Source organism: Nuphar pumila, chromosome 13 (assembly GCF_984573655.1).
Source record: "Nuphar pumila chromosome 13, dmNupPumi1.hap1.1, whole genome shotgun sequence".
NCBI lineage: Eukaryota > Viridiplantae > Streptophyta > Magnoliopsida > Nymphaeales > Nymphaeaceae > Nuphar > Nuphar pumila.
In genome coordinates, this window is record NC_143261.1 from 77,472,717 (window position 1) to 77,491,018 (window position 18,302).

At 37.9% G+C, this 18,302-nt stretch overlaps 1 protein-coding gene across 2 annotated transcripts; it reads right to left on the bottom strand.

Annotated features, from left to right (window-relative positions):
• Positions 1 to 13,704: 13,704 nt before the first annotated feature.
• Positions 13,705 to 17,150, bottom strand: LOC149818806 (UDP-glucose 6-dehydrogenase 5). 2 transcript variants are annotated; one of them, XM_089986518.1, is made up of 2 exons: positions 16,910 to 17,150; positions 13,705 to 15,364 (listed from the first exon to the last, which is right to left on the bottom strand). In XM_089986518.1, the coding sequence occupies exon 2, from the start codon at positions 15,353 to 15,355 to the stop codon at positions 13,913 to 13,915; it is 1,443 nt and encodes a 480-aa protein (XP_089842644.1). In that variant the 5' UTR covers positions 15,356 to 15,364; positions 16,910 to 17,150; the 3' UTR covers positions 13,705 to 13,912. The 2 variants fall into 2 exon arrangements, with proteins under 2 accessions (XP_089842644.1, XP_089842643.1); XM_089986517.1 differs by lacking the exon at positions 16,910 to 17,150 and adding an exon at positions 16,730 to 16,824.
• Positions 17,151 to 18,302: the final 1,152 nt, after the last annotated feature.

Genomic DNA, 18,302 nt, shown 5'->3' on the forward strand with positions numbered 1-18,302 from the left:
TGTTGAGGGTGTGTCTCCATTATAACATGCAGTTCTTGTTGTCTCCATGGATGACAGAAGCATTCTCAAATTATGGCTATGCAAATAATGAAGCTCCACACATTCTTGTTCTTTACATTTGAAAGCAAGTGGTTGATCATTACCATTAAGAGAAATGTTGGACTCAATTCCTTCCATAGAAAGAACTTGAACGCCACCAAGGTTGCCAATATCATGCTTAGGTTGTTCTTTTTGTTTCTTCCTTAGTGGTTGACTTTCATCCTCTATCTTCAAAATTTTGGTATCACTAACCTTATTTCTCGACCTCCTCTTGTTCTCATGTACTCTGCAGAGAACACAATCATCCAACTGCACAACATTCGATTATTAGTTATTAAAAAATAAAGCTGAGAGAGAGAGAGAGAGAGACGAAATAAGATCAACATTAATACTCATGAAGATCAACAAAATGTTGAACCCATGAACCGAACAAAATAGAAAACAACACTAAAATATAGAAAAAACAAAAGCTAAAGAAAAAGAAACTAGAGACAGCTAGCAACAAACAACAAAGACAGTTCAACCAGGATCCGCTGGATTAGAAGAAACCAACGTTGTTCAGATGAAAGGAAAGGTCTCTAAGATGCATACGTAAAATCGCATATAGGTTATCCAGGATTTTATGGACAAGATGATTAAGAGAGAGAGAGAGAGAGAGAGAGAGAGAGAGAGAGAGAGAGAGAGAGAGAGAGAGAGAGAGAGAGATCACCGTCATATCACCAGCTTCCCTTTTAATGGTGGTGTTTGTTTCAGAATCATCGACCGTCCGAAACTCATGCATGATCCAATTAGTCTTGGTGCCACCAGGTGCCTTCCCCTGGTAGTAGACAAGTGTCTTTTTTGTCCCAATCTTTTGGCCGTTCTGATCAAGTATGGGATAATCGGCACTGGTGGCTTTCCAATAGCCATCTCCAACGGACCGACTTGGGCGCTTCCCGTTCTTATACTTTCTTGATCTTGGGGTGAAGAAGTACCATTCGTTCTCCCCATACACTGCCTTATCTGCATTCATTATCATAGTCAAAACAATGAAAGAATACATATATGTAATAGTATTATACAGACCGTTTCTTTTTTTCAAGAAAAGGGAAAAAAAAGTATAAAAGAACAAAATATATAATCCACCATTGCCACTGTACCACTGTCATCTGAAATCCGTTTGCAGACCTGAAGGAGACCTGGCAATAGGTTTTGTATAACTTATAAACAATGTCTAGGTAAATCTACGTCAAGGCTCCAAATTGTTTTCAAAGACCTTGCGATAGCCTTGTAACCACAAACTATGACCAGAGTATAGATAATAAGCCATGCTCTCTTTATTATTTCCAAAGTGTCATCAGCTGCATCTTTGAGCTCTAATGCTTTTCGTCTAAAACCAGCCATTACAGAACAAATAAAGCTCTCAAAGTGTGGCTTTAGCAGTTGACCCTGTTCTTGATACTTAGCCCTAATCGATCGGAATCTTTCTTGTCAAACAAAGAATGATAACCCCACCGAAACCTCTTGTTCTTAGCTAAGAGAGAGAGAGAGATAACCAACCTATGAGTTGAGGTGGTGCCATGGAGTAGACGTCAACGCTGGCGATAACGTCGTTATACTCATATGCATCACCATTGAGAGCCATCTTTTTTTTTTCAGAGATGATGTGGCCCACCAACTCTCGGTCACTGGGCCTGAATTTGAACCCTAGCCTTTGTTCTTTGAGCAGCTCGTTTTTCTTCTCCATTAGCTCTCTTCCTTGAAGCTCTGGGAAAAGAGAAGATTGGAGTTCTTTGAAGCAGCTATAGAGAGAGAGGGACTCTTTAAAAACAATCAGGAGTGCTTTGATAAGACCCTGATGTAGATTTCACCTAAAAATAATGATCAGGTTCCAATCCAAATCCAAATATAATGAGAATCAGGTTTAGAAAATCCATATCCGGTCTGAATACATGTGGACCTAATTTAAGAATCCCAACGTGAAAATAGCATGTGAGGTTTTGGACAGGATGCTATTGGTTTCTGAAAGCCGAATGCAGATTCAAGTCTGATCCCTTTAAGGAAGGGATCTAGAGAGTCTAGACCTTATCAAGTACAAGTTGGATTGTCTCATGCCTACAAATAAGAAATTCTTGGCCAATGAAGATAAAGCTTCAAATATTTAATTAAAAGAATCTTTAAATATTATAAAAATTCAATATGTACTGTACGCATGCCATGTCTCTGTTTGATGCCAAATTCTTGAAGTTTTGGGAGACATGTTACAATGCCATATTGACGAGCTCTGGTTCAGTTTGTAGCAATTAAAACCATGTTTGGAAAGAAAGGATTTGCCACATCTGAATGACTTCAAATACTATACGTTTGTTCAAAGAACAAGTTCTCTCATGTGAATAAAGAAGTGTAAACGAAGGTTTCTTTGGGTTACAAAATTGAAAAGAATAGCAGCTCCATTATTAAGACAACTCTCTCTCTCTCTCTCTCTCTCTCTCTCTCTCTCTCTCTGAGTGGCATCTAGAGCTGGGAAATGAGACAAGCAGCTCACCATTAGTCTCATATAAGAAAGTTAGCTCGGTGAGCTGAGCTACGAGCCAGCTCGTCCTTAAAAGTACATATATTATATATGTTTATGCATGTATTATATGTATTACGTATATTTTATATATTATCATGCTTTAAAAAATACTTACAAAACATTTTTTTTGGAAACTGAGCTACCTCGTGGTAGGCTCATAAAGCTCGGTTTGTAATGAGCTGAGTCTCGGCTCAGCTTGTGACGAGCTCATGAGATGAGCCCGAGCAAGAATGTACCCTTAATGAGCCAAACCTGGACAACCCAAGCTCGGTTCGTTCAGCTCATTTACCAGCCCTAGAGGCATCGATATGGCCTTAAAGAATTACCATTAATTTGGCATTTGTTTTGAAGCTATGAATCCTGCCAGTTTCATAATTTCTATTTCATTTCATTTTCTTGGTTTTAATCAAAACTTGCTCCATCTCCATCACAAGGTCTTGGACTTGTGGGTTTTTCATTCCATTTCCTTGGTTTGCATTTGATTATCTACTCTAACAACTTGGTGTATTCAACAATGCTCTTGACAACTAATGGCTTAAATTTGAAAGCGATCTTAATGCTAAATTGGAATGCACAGCTCTGTGTATATCTAATGCAGTATTAATAGCTGATTCAAGTTTAAGTTTTTTTTTTTTTTTTGAGTTCGCATGGCTATTAAAAGCATACTTGGCTGATCTGCCAGCAGTGCAAGTTGATCTGAATAGCTTAAAAGCTAGCTGCATCATCTAGTCAGCGTTTTCATAATTAGAGTAATTTTAATCTTATAATGAATTAGTTTGATCGTTATTAATGTCTGTTTATAGTTAGTTTTAACTTAACGTGTGTCTTTAGATCTAATTAGTACACTTTAAATTCCTAGTATAGATTAGTATAAGTTGTTTGAATCAATGTTTTCGTTTAACTAGATTGTTTTAGATTTTTAAATTTTATAATTGATTAGTCATAGGCTAGTAACAATATTTTTAACGAGTTTTCATAGTAGCCTGAATATTTTATACTTAATTAGTGCATATTAGATTTTATTTCATTGTGTAGCCTTACGCTAGCATTTAATTAAGTTGTTTTAATATTTTCTTTACTTAGCAGTGAAATCAGTTTTGTCGCTTTTTATAAGTAATTAGTCCAGACGTGTTTTGATTTATTCAAACATTAGTTAGTTAGCATATGCCAAGTTTTTAGTAATATCTTCATTAGACTGTGTTGGATAGGTTTTAGTTATTTAGTATTGTTTTATAAATTATTTGATTTAACGTGTTGTTTTAGTTTTATTAGACTGTTTTGAATTTTTAGTTTAAGGATTAATTAATTCATAGTTTAGCCCATGTTTTCCCTTACTAGCTAGTTAAATCCATGATTCAGCATTAGTTTCTTTTTTAAAAATAGTTTAATTAATTAATTTGTTGCACTAGATTTCTTTATATTTCATGTTTTTAATTAGTTAATTAAGAATCTAGTTAATTAGCTTATCTAACGTGTTTCTAGAATTAAGTTAGTTAGTTTGTTTCATAGTAGCTAATTAGTTTGTTGCATGTTAGTTTAATTGTTAAACTTTGATTTGTTACAAGTTTGTTAGATTCTTTTTTTTTGTTTTGGATTTGACTAACATTAGTTTTAGGAATAGTTTTTTTTCCTTGTTTTATTTTTTTTTTGTACTTTTTTGTGTTGCAGTGAAGTGTTTGGCTGTGCGATAAGCCTTTAGAAAGGCCTTTCGATCCCCCAAAGGTCCCTAAAAGGTCCTCTAAAGGCCCCTCAAGAGAGCCTTCTTCAAGTGAACAAAGAGTACAGAAGCCTACCGATCAAATACTAATAGCTCGTTGATTCAGAGGGACGCGATAGCATATCAAGGGACTAGAGCTCAAGCAAAAGAAGCCCCCTTCTTTTTGTTTATTCTTTTTCTTTTCTTTTTGTTTTATGATTATTTAATTTAAGTCAGTTTATAATAAGGACTGTAATTATTTTTATTATTTGAGCCCTTCACAGAGGGCGGCACTCTCATTCTATTACTTTATTTTATTTTACTTTTAAGGTAATAAAGATTGCATTTTTGTGAAACACAAAGCTTTTCATCTTGTTTCCTGAGTTCGACTCGGATTTCACCCTAGTGTAAGCCGGTTTTTATTATTTGGTATCTGGCTTTCACAGAATATTTTATCAAAAATATATCTTTTAAACTTATTTCATAAAACTTGCACCAGGTTCCAAGTCTGGGTCTAATATGATATGGATTGGATCTGATCTAAGACACATTGAGATCGGGTCTGGATTTGAATCAGGTCCAAGATTCAGACCGACTCAGTATTCAGTTATGACTAGGTCAGGATCTGGATCTTGGGTTGGAGTTGGTGTGAGTTTTGGAAAATAATTTTTAAAACAATATTTTTAGGAAAAACTAGTGTGAAAGTCAAACACCAAAAATATAAAAACTGGCTCGCACGAGTAGTACAGTCTAGGTCGATCTCAGAGAATGGAAAATACTTCGCATTCAACACACAATTTAACTACACTTTATTGCCTTGAAAAGCAAAAGAATTAATTAAATAAAATAACTAAGTGAGTGTTGCCCTACTCAAAGGGCTTAAACAAATAAATAAAGTTCTTTATTACAACCCCAAATGAATTGAATTGAATAAAATAAAACTTATTCTAAAATTAAAACAAAAGGTGTCTTCAGTGCTCTGAGTCCTTTGTAGTCTCTTTCTTTTACTCTTCTTATTTGCATATTACTTTATGGTCCCTCTAAGGGCTCCCTGAGGGCACTTTTGAGGGCTTGAGAGAAATTCAGAGGGTACTTTCAAGGCACAAAAAAGCCTCTAGCGCACGTCCGATGCTTTTCTGCAAAACACAAAAACACAAAACAAAGCAGTACGAGGAAAACTAAGAATTTATTAACTAATGACTAACAAATTCAGCAAAAACAAGAGTTGAATTAACTAAACTAAACTAAAAACAAGAACTAACTAATAACAAACTTGAAAGAACTAACACTAAAAGAAACAATAGCAAAACTACCTAACTAAACAAAAACTAATTCCTAACAAACTAATTCAAGAAACTAATTAATTTAATAAATCAACTAATAACTAATTGAACTAATTTAAAAGAACCTATATATTGTACGGACGTCAAATCTGAAACAACAACTAACTACGTAATATTATTAATTACTAACTACTTACTTGAATGAAAACAAGAATCGGCTACCTTAAATTAATCTAAGCTAATTACTCTAATTAAACTAAGCTAATGGCATTCAAATTGGAATAACACTAAACTGATTACCTTACTGATTTTCTATGTTTTACTCAAAAAATCACTACACACATTACCTTACTGATTTTCTATGTTTTCTGCAGCCCGAGTACTTTGTAAAGTAGTAGCTTGATCACCTAAAGGTACCACGCCTCAACCCTTAGCGTTTCTGAGCATGGATGAATCAGCTGGGCATAAGTTTGATTTGATGGTGCCATCATCTAAGCTGCACATTAGCTGACCTGAGAAAGAGCCATGTGAATTTTTTAAGCTTGGTCAGGTATGCCTAAGGGCGTGTTTGAATCATGGACGCGCGTGGACAGGATCACCGAGATGTCCATGCATGTCCACTAATAAGACAGGATGCAATGTCATGCGCCCTGTACATGTGCCCTCAAAAAATGTTTTTTTGTTCTAGTGTGTTTGTCTGTCACTGTTTCGTAGGACACAGCAGTCACAGACACTTAAATAAGCATCCACCAATATTGCGTTCATGTGTCCTCCGTTTGTGTGAGCACACAGATGTGTTAGAGTACCATATATCCTGTTACGGACTCCAAATCCAAACCCAATATCACGTTGGCATCAAATGGATCCCACGTAATTAAGGAGTCTCAAAACAGCAGGACTCTATTCTTTCAGAAGCTACAAATGAAATGGAGTCTATCTGTAACCCATCCAAGCAAGATGTATCTTAAATAGGACTTCTCAAGCTTAACGTGTTCCACAAAATTAAGAGTCTCTTCATTGTAAAGAGTCCAGTCCAAACAGCCAACCCTGCACATCCGCCCATGTCTGAAGAGACATCCTTCAATGATCCGATCCATATGTATCGTAGTGTGGTGGGTGCACTTCAGTATGGTGTGACAACATATCAACCATGTACCTCATTGCCAATCAATGTGCACTTTGTTCGTAATCATGTTGCCAAAGCTCATCTAAAGGTTGGTTTCACATATTCCTTCATCCAACCAGCTAGACAACATAATCACCAAATCTCTCCACGTTCTACAGTTTCAGGCATTGAGGTTCAAACTCAATATCCAACCCGACCCGTTTGTGTTTGTTTGAGGGGGGGGATGTTAGAGTATCATATCCAGTTATCGACTCCAAATCCAATATCACATTGGCATCAAATAGATGCCACGTAATTTAAGAGTTCTAGAAACAGCAAGATTCAGTTATTCCAGAAGCTGCAAATGAAAATGGAGTCTATCTGTAACCATCCCAGCAAGATGTAAACATTCAACCAAACGTGGACACCTGGTCACAGGAACTCTACAATTAAGTTCTTTACAATCTTATCCAATAAGAGTCCTTCACAAGCATCATATCTCAAAGAGTCCTCAAGTTTAACGTGTTCCACAAAAGAGAGTCTTTTTTACTTTAAAGAGTCTAGGCCAAACGGAACCCTATACATCATCTTATATAAACATGTGATAAAGAAATTAAATCCCCACTGTGTGAGTGTTGAGGTGAGGGATACCGTGGACATAGGATCACCTTGATCTTAACCATGTTCAAATCCATGTAATTGTGTACTTGTCTTGTGTGTGCGTTAGGGGTGGCAATCGGGTCGGGTTGGCGGGTTGGCGTGTCAGCATACCTCAACCCGAACCCGAACCCGACCCGTTTATTAAATGGGTCAGCTGTGGCAAACACGAACCCGACCCGTTTAATAAACGGGTAACCCGACACGACCCGCCAACCCATTTAATAAATGGGTTGGGTCGGGTAAACGGGTTTTCAGGTTCGCGGGTCAGGTTGGCGGGTCGGGTTGGCGGGTTGACGGATCGGGTTGGCAGGTAATCAGGTTGGCGGGTCGGGTTGACGGGTCGGGTTGGCGGGTTGGCGGGTTGACCCACCCGCCTAACCCGTTTATTAAACGGGTCAGCCGGGTTGGCGGGTTGGCATACCCCCAACCCGAACCCGACCTGTTTAATAAACGGGTTACGCGGGTCGACCCGTTTATTAAACGGGTTGGCTTAAGCCCAACCTGAACCCGCCTAAGAGGCGGGTTGGCGGGTCGGGTTGGCGGGTCGTGTCAGAAATTGCCACCCCTAGTGTGCGTGCCTTCGCTCGGTGCATCCCAGGGACGGGCATGGACGATGATTCAAACGTGCCACAAAGGAGCCTTAAACATGGCTTGAGCTATAAACCAAGTTGTAACGATAGTTTCAAGCTTGGGTTAGTAGAACTTGTCAGAACTCGAGCTCAGCTAGCTTTGGTGGATTGAGAGGGAATGGACTAGGGAACTTCAGAGCTACTGACCAGGCCCACAAAGTATTTAGGCCACAAAACACAGAAAATTGTTGCATACGGGTGGGTGTCATTCTACATGATGGAGCTCATATTTTTTTTATGAAATTGGGGGTTAGGTGGGTGTCGTTCTTCAGACCCCTACCAGTTTTATTGAAAGAAGCGAAATTTTATATTTACATTTCTGTGATCCAATCTTGATTCATATCTAACCACTATTGATCATCTCCCTGCCGGTTAATTTCGACCCTAGCTCGTTAAGAACTTGATCTGGACTCAAAACCGTAGGGCTTGTTTGCATGAGCTGGGAGAGAATTACGTCGTCTCTTAAGATGCTCGGACCTAATTGTTTTACCAGTCTGTCATTCTCATGGGAAGGCAATTTTTTTTTTAACAGAGAAAGTTGGGGTTAGGCACACCCCTACCAGTTATACAACCATACCATTTGGGGTTCGGACTTGCAACTTCCCAACACAAGGTGGCGTGAATTAACGGCTCTTGCCAGACAAGAGGAGCCCCCTGCTTTATAACATCACGAGCTCTAGGTTCGTTGCCAATAATAACTTGGGAAGACCACCCACGTAATTAAGCCTCGTTTATCCGGACCCGACCTGAACCAAACCCTATAGGGTTTCAGGTATGGTGATAAATAAGATGACCCGATTAAGATCAGGCTCAACACCTAAAGGTTTGATTAATACGAGGACCCGAAGTATAGTTTGTTAAATTTTATACCGGACTCGGACCTAACCCTAGTTCCTATTAAGACCCTTAATTTTTCAATGTAAAAATAGCAAAAAATATGGTTTTACCGGATATGGTCTGGGTTTGAACGTTCATGTAGTTCTTATCGAGACCGAGAATGGTTTTACTTACAGTGGACCCGATTAAACTTAGATTCGGACCCAATGACATACCCAAAAATCTAGTCTAAGTTTGGTTTCATTTGGGTAGGAACCAGACCCAACCCGCTGACACCCCTACATATAATCAGATGGTCGTCGGTTTGAGTTTTAAAACCCTTGAAAAATGCATAAAGATTAAAAATTTCCATTTTCTTTTAAAATAAATGGTAGAACACGTTTTAAGCTTTTGTTTAAAACTTTGGGTGGGTTACATTCTACAAATTATGATATAAATAAAGACAAAATTTAAATTCAAACAAGCATTATATAAAGAGTCATTTACACAAGGTCCAAACAATTTAAATATTTAAGATTAAAATTTAAAATAAATCCTAAAGTAATCTCAAGATCTTGAAAATATAGATTCTTTGATGTCGCTCATGTCCAATATCCACTACAATATAAATTACACCATACCTAAACCTGTATTCCTCATAAAACGGGGTCAGACTTATAATAGCCTGGTAAGTAAATACCAATTACTGGTAATAATAAAATAAAATATTATATTATATTATATTCAGAAATCATGATTTAACTCTACTTGTACAATTCATATTTAGATCATAAAAATAAGCACAAGTGTATTCAATATCATGCAAGTAACTACTCATGCATTTAAAACAAATAACAATTCATGTATTTAATACAAATAATGACATTGTCCACTATTTTGCAAGTAGTTATTCATTATTAGAGTTTTGGTTTCGATATTTATTAACCTTGTAGTATGCACAGTGCACTAGTCATCGTATAACTAAGATCATTTGGGGGTTTATTATGCCATGTATATTTTAAATATCCCAAATGACTAGTGTACGGATTCCAAAGAGAACAATTTACAATCGAGAGAATTTTTTCAAGAGCCACTAAAACATTGACTTTGATGCATTTTGAAACTTTTGTAGAAGTTAGGGCAATCATTTACCCCGGTCTCCAAAACCTACTAGTGACTAGAGACCCATGAAAATCTATCGCTCTTTAAAACATTTTCACATGTCACTCGAGGCTTGTACTACCTACATTCTCCAAGGTAAGCCATAGTTATATTATGACATATTTTTTTATTAGGTTTTTCAACACATTTAATGATTCTTTTTACACACAAGCACTTCGCCAATAAAGGCAGAAAATCACTTTAAGTTTATCTGTAAGCATGATTCATTTAACAACTTGTAATTAGGAAAAAATTTAGTACAATGATACTTTCAATAATAATCACATGCTATACATTCATAACATGCCCCATGACAACAAATGTTATTTGAACATTTGCCATAGCCTGTCCAAAATAATTTATTTCATAAACAATAACTTTAGACATTTTAATTCAAAGCCTGTTGGGTTTCATCAAACTCTAATATCATTATTGAAGCAAAATCTATATAACAAGCATTCAAGGCATAATAACCTGAATTAATGCATGCAAACAAGATTTAATGTATGTAAACATAGTTCAAAGCATGTGAACATGGATCAGGGTCTGCAAATGCTAACATAATTTACATCTATAATTCTGATACAAGTATCCAGAATATATCTAACATTTTAAATTACAAGTTTTTGGTATAATAACTTACCTTGATTTTTGCGTAGTAACCGGTATATTGAGGTATAATAAAAGAATCTTTGTTGGTAGTATTCTGGTAAATATTCTATTATATTAGATTATATTTTTCTACTAAATTTGGGACAGTATCTACCCTATAAATACTAAACAGTCCTTTTTAAGAATCTAAGAAAAAAAATCTAAGAGTTTCTTTTGTAATAACTCAAATATTCGAAAAAGGTCTCGAACTTGAATTCGAGTTGTAAAAATTTGGACGACTTTGCATCATAAATATTTTTATAGATGTTTTTCAAAAAAATCGACTCGAATATCTAAAAAGGATTTTGAAAATTTTTGATAGTATCCCTTTTATAGAAATCAATTTTTTCTGAAATTTCTATAAAATTTTTGGCATAATTCCTACTAAATAAATTTAAAATTTCTAAAATGTCTACAGACTTTTTTGCCAAAATGTTGATTGTAATAATTTAAAATTTTAAAAATCTTTAGAAAAAATTTGCGAGAACTATTGTTATACTAATCCTATTTTTCAGAAATCTTTAGAAAATTATGCCAAAACTATTGTTAAAATAGTTCTATTTTTCAAGTCTTTAGAAAAATTTTGCAAGAAATACTGCTATAATAGTTATGAATATTTAAAAATACTTAAAAAAATTTTAAGAGAACAGAGGTTCGATTAAATTTTGGTAAAATTGTTGTAATTTAAATCTAGAGAGAAATCCTAGGGGTTAAGAGAAATAGTAGGAGGTCCTACAAACCCTAATTAGGCTCTAGATGAATGATATGAGTACTAACCTGGTTTATGAATATTTGAGCAGCGCTTCTATAGTCCTATTTTAAAATTTATGCTAACTTAAAAAGAACTTCAGCTGACAACACTCTAGAGGCTGATTTTGGCCTGTCAAAGCTCCTCCGTGGAGATGACACCTCAATCTCATGGTTTTGGCTAAAGACTTTTGTTCTTTTTCTTGCTGGCAAGCTCGAGTTAGGCATACCCACCATTTACTATTCAACGTACCACTGGGGTTTGAACCTGCAGAGTTCCACTACCAAGGAGACGAACAATGACAACTCCTACCAACCACACGGAGACCCCGTTGGTATCATGAAAGTCCACTTCACACGTGTTCTTGAAGCCACCGTGGCAAAGAGGGGCCCTGCTGAGGTGGCAATCTCCGTGTCAGCGTCGACCTCTGTAGCAAACAATGCGTCTTCTTCCGGGGGGAAACATATAACCTGCTTGGGTGTGAGGGCCATGTTCTGAGAACGTGGATGGTTAGTGGGTGCCGGTGCCCGAGAAAGATCTGTCACCGAAACTGAGTTGTTGTCGATGAAAGAATCTCTCGTCTTCTTAGTATCGGAGAGAAACGACTGAGAATCTGTTCCGAGTAGCATCGCTACGGTTCCGACTAAGAACAGATTTGGGTCGCCTATGCAGCTTTACCTGCTTCCACTCTCGTTCTGAAGGGGAGGAACTTCATTATTGTGGATCTCTGTTTTGCTGATAGGACAAGTCACAGAGGAATGGTTTGCCGATCCGTAGTGGGAATAAAATCAGATTCTTTGCCCCGTAAACTATTTCTTGATGAAATATTCTATGATTAACAGTCGCCATTTCTATCTTTGGGGATGTACTTTAGAGGTACTGCTACACAAATGTGTGCATAGGAGCATCTTTGCCTGATCCACAGGGGAACCCGATTGAAGGTTCGAAAAAGCGAGAGTGGGAAGCAATGCGGAAAACGAAGTACTTTTAAAATTTAATGAAGCGAGAAACGTGGGATGACTTAGAAGCGAAGTTGGAATCGTCTCAAAAAGTGACATAGGTAGCAAACTATAAGCCACTTCGGAAATGAACCGGAAACAAGGGAGAAGCAAAGAGAAAGCGAGGGAAAAGCAAAAAAAAAAAAATAATAATAATAATAAGAGGAAGGAAAAGCAGTATTCTCCTAAATTGAGAAGCGCACTTCTCAAATTTTTTTAGTGCTTTCCTGCATGTTTTGCGCTTCGAGAAAACATGCTTCCCCATATGGTATCGCGCTTCCGATAACCCTACCTGAAACCAACTGATTTGCCACTAAGATGCGGCCTGCCACCCTCCATGGACCACTGTAAAAAAACAGGGGCCATATCCTCTGCGTTGCTTAATGGGATCAGAAAGAGTCCCTGTTGAAAAGATGCGAACTTGACCAGGGTGACAAATTTCCACAGGGATCGCAGCTCTTGGAAAGGGAATTGATACTAAAGTTGTTTCCAGGGATTTTCTCCTGAGAATCCGGCAAGAAGAGTCCATTTAAACAGAATCAGCATTTCATCGTGGTGGTTTGGAGAGATCTCCAGACGCAATGAGTATCCATGATGAACCACTCTAGGCCTTAGGGGAAGATCCTATCGATGATGCTCTTTCCACGATGCTTGCCCTTGAGCGCTGAGCAGATTTCTGTGGTTCAGTTTTCGGGCTGTGAGAAGCGTCATGCTTCTCTTTTCCCAGCGGGCGAGGTCGCGGCTGGCTGTCAGAAACGTTCTCCGTCACTAGTTTTCCTCCACATGATGGAGCTCATCTTTCCTCAGGACGATGGTTCAGCTTGGCGTAAGGCTCTGTGTCATGCAAGAGATGTTTGAAATGCGTACGGACAAGGGACTGGGTTTCCTGCGAAAGACGTGCCCCCACCCCATGGAAAAGAGCATCCCGAGGGGGAAGCTGTGATTCCTGCAGGAGCGTTCCTTTCAGCCCTTGCGGGAAAGAGTCCACTCTTATACGAAAGGGCCTGAAACAAAGCGCCCCCTAGAAGCGACCAAAGAAATCATATGATTACAAGAGCATATTATTAAACTTGTGAAGGCGATGCTTTAGAACTAGAAGATCTAATTATTCTAGATCCTGAACAGTATGTGGGTGCCACCAGCATCATTTTAATGTAACTTTCGGTAGGATCATGAGCTCATGCATAGGTACATGATCACATGGATCGTACATAATTAAAATCAGGAAGTTGCCACTAACTACCAACGCTCCCACCAAAATATAAAGAGGGACATTATGAGATAGATGGCCACAAACACGTCATCTGCACCATCCATTTCTAAGAATCAGCGATCTAGATACTTGGTTTGATGATGTTCAATCATTGGTAGTCCAATAGTATTGTTTTCATATTTCAATAGGAAAAACTCCCCGCCAATAGAGGAATAAGACAGCTGGGCCAAACCCCACAAAAGAAAAACTGACATGTAAAGATAATACTCAAAGAGAGAACCATAACCAAAGAACATAAACAATTAACTGACTGTTCTGCAATGAATATCCTAAGATACTATAAGCCCCATTCTTTCTTTCTATGCCATTGTTGGAAGATCCTTGAGCCATGGATCCAGAGGCTTGCCAATGGAGTAAACGATGAAACCAATTTTCCTCAGCTTCTCAGGATCGACAATGTTGCGCCCGTCGAACACAAAAGCTGGCTTCTGCATGTGTTCATATATCCTTTCATAATCCAAGTTCTTGAATTCATCCCACTCTGTTACAATGCAGATGCCATGAGCATCCTTAGTAGCTTCATAAGCATCCCACACCACGTGCACCTGCTTGACAGCAGTTGGGCTCTTGGGCTGCAAATGGATTGGGTGATCCCAATCAAATTTGTTCATGGAAAGATCCCTCTGAATTTGATCCTCAGTCACTTGAGGGTCGTAGATGCTGATGTTCGCCTTGTCACCGAGAAGGCCATTGCAGACATCGATTGCAGGTGTCTCTCGGGTATCCCCAGTGTCTTTCTTGAAGGCAAATCCGAGCACTGCAATCTTCTTTCCAGAAACAGTGTTGAACATGGATGACACCACTCGGTTAACAAACCGGCTCTTCTGGTAATCGTTGATCTTGATCACCTGCTTCCAGTAATTTGCGACCTCCGGCAACCCATTGCACTCGCAGATGTAAACCAGGTTCAGAATGTCCTTTTGGAAGCATGACCCACCAAATCCAACACTGGCATTCAAGAATTTTGGGCCAATTCTCAAATCCTTTCCAACAGCATAGGCAACTTCTGAGACATCAGCTCCTGTGGCTTCGCAGAGAGCAGAGATTGCGTTCACAGAGGAGATCCTCTGCGCCAGGAAGGCATTGGCAGCCAGCTTAGAAATCTCAGCGGACCATAAGTTGGTGGTGATGATCCGATCTTCAGGTACCCAGTGAGAATAAACTTCTTTCAGAGCCTGCACAGCCTTTCTGCCTTCAGGAGTCTCCCGCCCTCCAATCAGCACCCTATCAGGTTTGAAGAGATCTTGAATTGCAGTGCCTTCAGCCAAGAATTCAGGGTTGGATAGGATCTGAAAGTTTATGCCTTTACTGTTGTGAGTCAGGATCTTCTCAATTGCTTCTGCAGTTTTCACAGGTACCGTGGATTTCTCAACGACAATCTTATCGGATTTTGAGACATCAGCTATCATGCGAGCAGCGCTCTCCCAGTAAGTGAGGTCAGCTGCCCTGCCAGCTCCAAGACCTCTGGTTTTTGTTGGTGTATTTACTGAAACAAATATTATATCAGATTCAGAGATATGCTTCTCTATATCAGTGCTGAAGAAGAGGTTCTTCCCTCTGCAACTCTTGACGACATCTTCAAGACCCGGTTCATAGATTGGGAGTTGATCGCTATTCCAGGCAGCGATCCGAGCAACAGATATGTCAACGACAACTACTTCAATTTTTGGACATTTGAGAGCAATTACGGCCATGGTCGGGCCCCCGACATAGCCAGCACCAAGGCAACAGATCTTCACCATTTTCTTCAACTATAAAATGAATAGAAAGCATTGGCTTAAACAGAGGTACAATGTAAAAAGGCCGCTAATGCATGAGAGAGTATATGACGACTGTCATCTCAGTTTAAATTATAAAATTCACCTTGGTAAATTTCAGGAAAATACAATAGAAAAACAACCACCTAAAATCATTACAATATCAAACCCAAAAAATCAGCACAAGAAATGAGAAGTTAGCAACTCCCACGCTTTGATAAAACGTCTTAAATTGAAAGAGTCGTCATAAAAAAAAGATTCAATGGCAATTTCTCAGTTCTATAAGAATTCTACCAAACATAAATTAACACAACAGAACAGAGTCCATGCAGTGATCATTTAGATCTGAGCTCTGGTTTTGAGTTTGATGGAATATCTTCTGATATCTAAATAAGAATTGCAAAGGTCAATTGCATAACCGACACGCTAGAAAAGGAAAAGGTGAGTAACAGGCGGAAAAGAACAGCAGAAAGAGGTGTCTATGCAGAGCCTTATACATTACAAGTTTAGTTGACAATAAACATTCACCAGAGAAATGGAGAAGCACCATCTCCAAATCTGTTCGTGTTGAGAAAAAACAAGAGAAATAAAACTAGATCTGCTGTCTAAATCAGCGCCAATATAGCAGATCTACTGCTACAGGTATTAGAGAAAACTAGCACACTGTTGGATCCGAAAGAAAAACGGCGGCACTGGATATACAAAAGCAGAAAAGGGATCTAACTGACAAATATGCATAAAGATAACGAAGCCAAAAGTAAGAATCAGGGAACAAAACCAGATAGATCTTCATAGATCACAAACAGCAAGACTCCCACAACATAAACAATTTCATAAGCAATGGGTATCCAAAAAACAGCAGTATTGTAATCATTGCCTCTGCATGCGCAGCAGGAAATTCCCAAATGATCAAATAAACAATTGCATGACATGAGGAAAAATATATATACATATCAGTGCATCACACAAAAAATAGGAAAATAATAGAATCAAGTAGAAAAATAGAAAAGTATTCAACTCCTAGAACAATTTCAGCATCAAATCTGTAACAAAACGACATGAAAATACCAGATCTGAGTACTTTTACAAAAGTATTCACCGAATTAATCAAAAGTACAGATTTTTTAAACATATAATCGAGGAAGAATTCGTGAATCCACCAAAATAAACATTAAAAAAACAACACCCAGATAATGAAATCATCATTTTGTTCATGTAAGACACGAATAAACAAGTCACCTAAATAACCAAATAAACATAAAACAAAAACCCCACAAATTCAAGACGAAACCAACAAACGACTACTAGATCACCCTCTGTTTCATGAAACACACAAAAAAACAGAGGAGAAACGAATACCCAAGTCATGAACTCATTTCAAATCCCCAATGGAGAAACCAATAACACAAACCACCAACCGAACACAAGCAATGAGATCACATCCGTCGCATCCATAATTCCTCAAATATCGTCAAAAGAGCAAATGGGTATTCATAACAAGTGCAAAAATCCCAAGCAAAGAAGAAGAAGAGGACCTACCTAGGCTGCTAGGCAACAAGGGCTAAAGAAAACTAGATCTTGAGATCTTGAGGGACTCAACCCCTTATATACGCAATACACGTCTGAGATCTACCCCGCTCGTAATTTTTTTTATAATCTCTTCTTCACGTTTTTAACCAACAAACGCCCAAGGGATTCGGGAATCATGACTTCAGAAAAAAGAAAAGAAAAAAGAGCTTAATGAAAGCCATATAATAAGAGCAAATATAGAAACCCCAACAGAACAAAATATATTACATCCCCCTTTTTATGAGATTTTCATGTGGGGTCATGAGATTTTTTTACCTCTGAGAATGCGATTCCTTCAATCATTAAAAAAAAAAATCTCTTGTGGGTAGCACTCAGAATTGTAAGGCCAAACCTTTCACAAAAAGGAATTCTTTTTCTTTTTTTTCGACAACGAACCCTCACTTAATGGGCCCGCCTTCAGGGTTGAGAATAAGACCACCCAGCCTTACGTGCTCCAACTGTGATAAAACAAAAGCAACCCCCTGGCTGGCAGGATTCGATCCTGGGCCTTCAGCTTGACACAGGACCCTGATGATGACCACTGCCGAGATCACTAGAGGAAATCTTGACAGAGCGGTTGGTAATGAGTGAAAAGAATGCAAAACCTTAATTGAAACCCTTGTTTTACCAACAAAGGGTAACTTGTTAAAAGAGAAAAATGATCCTTAAGGAGCAGGTGGTGGGGGAGAAAACATGTGATTCAATTATGGGAAAAAGAGATTTATGGTATTTTTATGAAGTTAATATTTGGGAGTTTTGGACAAAAAATAAAATAGGTGTGAATGGTCATGTGTGTCCTTCCCTATTTAAGAGAGAGGGCTCACATGCACTACACATTAGAGTTACAGTAACTTTAAGAACAACAATGAAAGTAAAATTAGTGATGTGTTCAAGGGAAAATATCAAAATGGTTCTTTTCTTTTTTTTGCATAATTCGAAAATGCGTCTCATGTTTGAAAACTTTTAAAAAGGCATCAAAATTTTGTTTATATTGAATAAAAACGAGCTGGTCAAAAATTAATTGCAGTTACTACTAAATTAAGTTGGGTTTGCATGATTATATTATCATTTTGCACTCCAACAATTAAAATATACTCCTGGAATTATGCCAACCTAGGTTTGCAAGTCTTGTAAATTGGCTTTGATTTTGATATCTTTCTATGCCCATTTTTTTAACAATTGTATTTTTTTTTATTTTTAGTTTTATAGGAGGATAACCTCTATGGAATTTGAATCGGAGACCCCTTGGTTATGATAGTTTTTTTTTGTAGAACAAGGGAAAAAAAAACCCATCACTAACCAATGTGTTTAATATTTAGATCATCAACTCATGGCGCCACAAATTGGTTCAAAGAATGAAAAA